Genomic DNA, 6,000 nt, shown 5'->3' with positions numbered 1-6,000 from the left:
GGAAGGTGGTCGTGTTGCAGGGGATTACTGGAAGGTGTCGTGGCTGGGAGGGGTGTAGGATGTGGCCCAAGACTTCAGGGCTGTGCCTCTGATAGCAAAGAGTCAAGATCAGGGCACAAATCCTAAGGGTATGTAGCTGGGGCTGTCATCCTGAGCAAGCAGCCTGTTTGAGGCTGCAAAGATAAGAGGATTTGGGGTGGGGGTGAAGCCAGGAGCCTCCAGGAGGGCAGCGAGGAGGAGCGATGACATCCCGGAGGACAGTGAAAGGAGCCGTGCCCTGGGGTCCACAAGCTGTTCTTGTTTGCCGGAAAGCCCCCCCTCCACTTCACGGGGACAGGGATCCGGGGCCGGGAAGGCGGGCAGGAGTGGGGCCGGGCCGCCAAGCCCCTCCCCGCGGGGCCGGGGCCGCGGAGAGGCGGGGGCGACGGAGGAGGCAGCCCCGGGAAGGCGACGAGGGCTGCCCCGGCGCTCGGGCACGGCGGAGGCAGTGCCCCGCGGACTGATGTTTGAAAGAGAAGGAGGGGAAAAAGAAATGAAATAAAAAGAGGAAGGAAAAAAAAATTGAATAAAAAGTAATTAAAGGAAAGAAGGAAAAAAAAAAAAAAGGAAGGAAAAAAACCCCAGGGAATTAAAGAACAGAACAGCCAGTCGGCAGCCCCGGAGGGATGCGGCGCAGAGCGGCCGGCGGCAGCCCGCGAAGCCTGGCCCGGCTGCGGGCATGACCCGGGCCCGGAGCGGGGCCGAGCCGGCTGCGGTGTGAGCTTCGCCCCGGGAGGGCCGGGCCGGGGCCGCCTCTCGCCCTGCCCAAGCCTCCGCGCATCCTCCAGCACCGCCTGCGCGGGCCGTGCCGAGCCGTACCGAGCTGTGCCCAGCCGTATCCGAGCCGTACCGAGCCGTATCCGAGGCATAACGAGCCGCGCCGGGCCGGTCGGTCCGAGCCGTGCCGAGTCGGGCTGATCCGAGCCGTGCTAAGCGGTAGGATGAGGGGCATCCTTTACTTCTGCACGCTGGTCCTCCTGGGTGAGTAGCAAGGGAGAAGGGAAGCGGAGGGGGGACGGGACGACAACTTTCTGCTTGCGGTGGGTATGAGGGGGACGATGCATATTTCAACTGTCCCTGGGGCACAGGAGGTGTCCCCCTGCCCAGCATCCCAGGAACGGTGGGGTAGCATCTCCCAGATTTCTGTTGTCTCCTTTGCTCTGGGATCTCCCAAGCGCTGGGATCTTTCCGACTGTCACTCTGGACAGTCCCTGTTTGCCTCGAAATCACTCAGTTTAACCCCGGGAATTGAGACACTTCTTGCTGGGGAAGAGGAGCTTGGAGGGTTGGGATTGAGACATTTCTTGCTGGGGAAGAGGAGCTTGGAGGGTTGGGATTGAGACACTTCTTGCTGGGGAAGAGGAGCTTGGAGGGATGTGGTGGTGGTGGAGGTGGGGGTGAAGATTTTTTACGGCACCAGGTCACCCCGTTGTGAATGAAGGTGGAACATGGGGTCTCAGGACTGGTGGGAGAGGACTGGCAGCCCCAGCTCTGCTGCTGTGATATGCAGCACCGTGCACCGTATCCCGAGCAGTGGTCTGTCCCCAGTATGTTTTCTGTGTGTCGGGGCTTCCTGCTGCAGATTTCCTTGCACCCACCTCCCCCTAAATTAGGCAGTCCTCAAGGTGTTTGTTTCTGTGGTTGTTTTTTGCTCCCTGGGAGCAAGGGAGCTAAGATCCCTAGATATGTTCTTCATTCCTCCGTCCGCTCTAAAAGCAGCCTTTGAGCCTTTGTCTAGTGGCATGACCGGGGGATGCCGTCCCCCGGGGGATGCCATCCCATCCACAGGGATGTGGTCTGCAGCACTTGGGCTTTGAGCATCCCGCTCGCATCCTGCTTCTCCTCAGCTCGGGGCGGACGATTCTCCTGCCTGCAGTTCGGGCAGCTTCCCGCGTCCCTGGGAAGAGCTGTGCGCGAAGGGGCTGCAGCCCGGCGGCTGCGAGCCCTCGGCAGCGGACAGCCGCTGCTGGGAGACACCTCGCTGCCTGACGTTGCTCCCCTTAGGGCGCTTGTGTTTGTTTCTGGTTTTGTTTCTGTATTTGTTTTCCCTCCCCTGTGCTTCTTTGAGATAGCAAACCCCAGAAGAAGCTCGCGCTTCAACAGACGAGGAAAGGCTGTGGGGAGGCAGCGGGAAGGATGCTCTGGTCCTTTTCGGGTGGCCACTGGGGGGGAAAAAGGATGTATCGAAGTGCTTGGGACATCCCGGCCCGCCCGGCATGGTCCAGCACTGCCTCCCTTGCACCCCGAGCGTCCCTGCTGGGAGCCCACGTCCCGATGAAGACCCCGAGGGTTTCTTTTCTCTCGGTGGAGACGGCTTTGCCTGAGCTCCAGGTAGCTCCTCTTTCTCGGCTCTCCCTGTCACTAGATGTCAGCAGCAGCAACTCTTGCAAGTCCCAAAGGCGGGGGGTGGGAGACGGATTTCGACCACCCCCAGGAGGAACCAGCTCCAGCCAGGGAGTGCTTGGCTCCGGGGGTTTGGAGGAACACTAGGACCTGAATATGCTCCAGGCTGGGACAGCTGCTGCGTCGTGGGGGCTGGAGCTGTGCACTATATGCTGAGAAAGGTCTCAGCCTCCCTCAGAGCTGGGTGGGTTTTTTTTCCTGTGAGGCTCCCAGGGCCTCTGGGTGGGAGTCCAGGTCTCTGCAGGATCCATTTTCCAAGAGGGTCAGGTTGACTGACTCACTGATTGACTGCCTGGTTGACTGACTGATGCACTGATTGATTTTCTCAAGAGAAAGTGGACTTAAAGAAAAGAGCAAATGGCCAATCCACCATTGTCAGCAATGCAACTGGGAATAGCAGGCAGGTGTTATGGATACACTCAGTGCCTCCAGTCTATGCCAGAATAGAGCCATCACAGCCAGCAGTCACCTTTTGGCCTCCTGCCCTCAGTGTCTCCAGAAGGACCTTTTCATCTCTGAACTGGCATTTGACCTTTGCAGGCTCAGCTCCATCCCAGCAGATGCAATTCATTGCATCTAGATGTTTGTGTTCTGGATGGGTGAGGGCTGCTCATTCAGATGTGCCCAGGGATACCCACCACAGGGATCAGGGGTTCTGGACTGGAGACAGCAGCCTCAGCATGGCAATTCCCAGCTTCATCTATGCTGGCTGCACACCACATAGGCTGCAGTGAGAGCCTTCCTTCTTGTTTGTCAGCCCCTTGCCATTTTTAAGAGAATCATGTGTGAAGGAGGCAGGGCTTGGAGAAATTAAGGCTCTCCAAGGTGGTCATCATCATCCAGTCTAGATGGAGAGCTCCTGCTGCTACTTCATATCCAGCTCCTTGTCAGCACAGACATGCAGGTTGACCTAGGGCAGGCAACTCATATAGCTGAACACAATTTTTATGTTCCTCAACCACTTTTCAGCCAGATTGGCTCCCTGACCTCTCTCACCAGCAACCACATCAGTACCAGTGCCAGCAGCAAGGACAGAACAGGAGCACACTGCTGGGGACAGGGACATGGCTTGGGGAAGTTCATTGCTGCCATAATGTCCCCTGATATTTTGTTTCATGTGTGGCATTGGCTGGAAGTTGTTGTAAAGGGTCCAGAGGAGGGCCAGGATGATCAGAGGGCTGGAGCAGCTCTCCTGTGAGGACAGGCTCAGAGAAATGGCTCTGTTCAGCCTGGAGAAGAAAAGGCTCTGGGAAGTTTTTATAGTGTCCTTCCAGTATCTGAAGGGGAGCTACAGGAGAGCTTGAGAGGGACTATTTACAGGTTGGACTTGATGATCTTTGAGGTCTTTTCCAACCTTATTGATTCTATTTATGATGGCATGAGGTGATAGGATAAGGGACAATGCTTTTAAACTAGAGCAGGAACATTTGGATTGGACATCAGGAAAAGAGTTCTTTACTATGAGGGTGGTGAGACACTGAAAAGGGTAGCCCAGAGATGCCTGATCCCTGGAAGTGTTTAAGATCAGGCTGGGTGAGGCTTTGGGCAGCCTGATTTAGTGGGAGGTGTCCCTGCCCGTGACAGGAGGTTTGGAACTGGCTGATCTTTAAGGTCCCTTTCCAGCTCAAGCTGTTCTGTGATTCTATGAAGTGCCACCCACAGGACAGTGGTGAGGCATTCAGCAAGACTTAGTGGAAAATCAATGCTCCAGAAAGCATCGATAGAATTAAACAGAAAGAGGATAATTAGTTTTACAGGGACATTGGCGTACACCTGCAAGCAGCCCCCAAAGCGCTGCCCATCCCTTGTGCAGCATTCAGAGGACAATCTAACAGTCATTAAAGGATGAGAATGAGAATGTGGGCTAGAGTTGAAAGCAGGAGTTAGTGGTGAAGGCTCCATGGGACCAAGAATCATTTCTGCCCCATTACAGTGGAGGGCAGGATCCCCAAATGGCATCTGGGCTGTCGTCTGCTGACAACTGCTGTGTTTGTCTGTCAGGTTTCATTGCCCTTGGTGGTTAGCATAATTTCTGGCATATGTTTCCCAGAGGTTCTTCACCAATGCAATCAAACACAAGAGATCATCTGGCAGCTTTTCACCTGGTTTGGGAGCTCAGATCCCAGGGGGAGAGCAAAAACCTCTTCTGCAATGCATTGGAGTGTCTGAGAGAGGGGAAAAGCTCCTGAAATTAGTGGCCCTGTCAGTTCTGACAGGAGAGAGCCATTATTTGCATCAATAAGATTGGGATATTTATGTCTCTCTGGATTGGTGCAGAGGAGAAATAAAACTTCTCCCTCAACAGGCTGTCCTCAAACCCCGTGCAAATCCCTCTCCAAGGATCTCACCACATCCAGGAAGTATTTTTCTTCCATAGCTCTGGAGCCTGGAGCAGTAATTACTGCTGGGTAAAGATTAGTATTAGTTAAGCCTAATAATTAGTATGAATTACTGTGAATAGAGGTTTGGTTTCCTTTTGGAAACAGAAACCACAGTCACTGAATCCCAGCACAGTGAGGGTTGGAAGGGATCTGCAGAGATCACCCAGTCTAAACCCCTTGTTATAGCAGGGGCACCCCCAGCAGCTTGCCCAGGATCACAGTGTCCAGGTGGGTTTGGAATCTCTGCAGAGAAAGAGACTCCAGATCCTCTCTGGGCAGCCTGCTCCAGGGCTCCAGCACCCTCAGAGCAAAGAAGTTTTCCCTCCTGGGTTCCGTTTTGCACCCCTTGCCCTTTGTCCCGTCCCTGGGCACCACTGAAATGTCTCCTCTGCTCTCCAGGCAATTTTCACAGGCAATTTCTGTCGTGCCTGAAATTCCCTTCATCATTTTTGCAGGAGACTTGCTCATTTTTATCACTTTCTGCTTGGTCATTTTTAAGCATGGCTTCTAATGTCACTAAAGTTTGCCACTTGACGATAAAAATACTCTGCTACCAAGTTATCTGTGAGCTCCTTTTACCTTCAGTGGACTTTATATTCCTTTGGCTCCTTCAAAAATAATATTGTATTAAAAAAAAAAAAGACCTCTTTCTTCTCAACCCAACAGTGGAAGAGGACAAATTCAAAGGTAGTTCTCCTGCTAAACCAGTTCTTTTAGAAGGACACTAAAAAAGTACAAAGGAACAAAGCTGTGCAAAGCTTGTTCCTGTCAATCTTCAGGCCAGTACAGCTCCCTTGTTTCAAACACATCTGTCAAAATCCCCTCTGGTAACACCTCCTGGCAGTGAACTTCAAGCCTGGGTGGACTGCTGGAGGGAGCTGCGTGATGGTGAATGGGAGAAAAGGGCTGGGCAGCCATTTCCATCACCTCACGTGGACTGCCTTCAAGGGAGGTTGTAGCCAGGAGGGGGCTGGTCTCTTCTCCCAGGCAAGCAGCCCCAGAACAAGAGGACACAGGCTCAAGCTGCACCAGGAGAAGTTTAGGCTGGAGGTGGGGAGAAAGTTCTTCACAGAGAGAGTTGTTAGCCATTGGAATGTGCTGCTCAGGGAGGTGGTGGAGTCACCATCCCTGGAGGTGTTCAAAAAGGGACTGGACGTGGCACTTGAAGCCATGGTTT

General features: G+C 53.9%; 1 protein-coding gene across 1 annotated transcript in view; it reads left to right on the top strand.

The window, feature by feature from the left end:
* The first annotated feature begins 645 nt into the window (after positions 1–645).
* The window catches only part of GFRA4 (GDNF family receptor alpha 4), a 70,380-nt gene continuing 65,025 nt past the window's right edge, over positions 646–6,000 (top strand). Inside the window, exon 1 of the mRNA XM_054172401.1 lies at positions 646–1,020. Within this exon, the coding sequence (XP_054028376.1) occupies positions 981–1,020 (40 nt within the window). The 5' untranslated portion in view covers positions 646–980. The remainder of the gene's footprint in view (positions 1,021–6,000) is intronic.

This window comes from Dryobates pubescens, chromosome 23 (assembly GCF_014839835.1).
Source record: "Dryobates pubescens isolate bDryPub1 chromosome 23, bDryPub1.pri, whole genome shotgun sequence".
Classification (NCBI taxonomy): domain Eukaryota; kingdom Metazoa; phylum Chordata; class Aves; order Piciformes; family Picidae; genus Dryobates; species Dryobates pubescens.
This window is presented reverse-complemented; position numbering and strand designations above follow the sequence as displayed.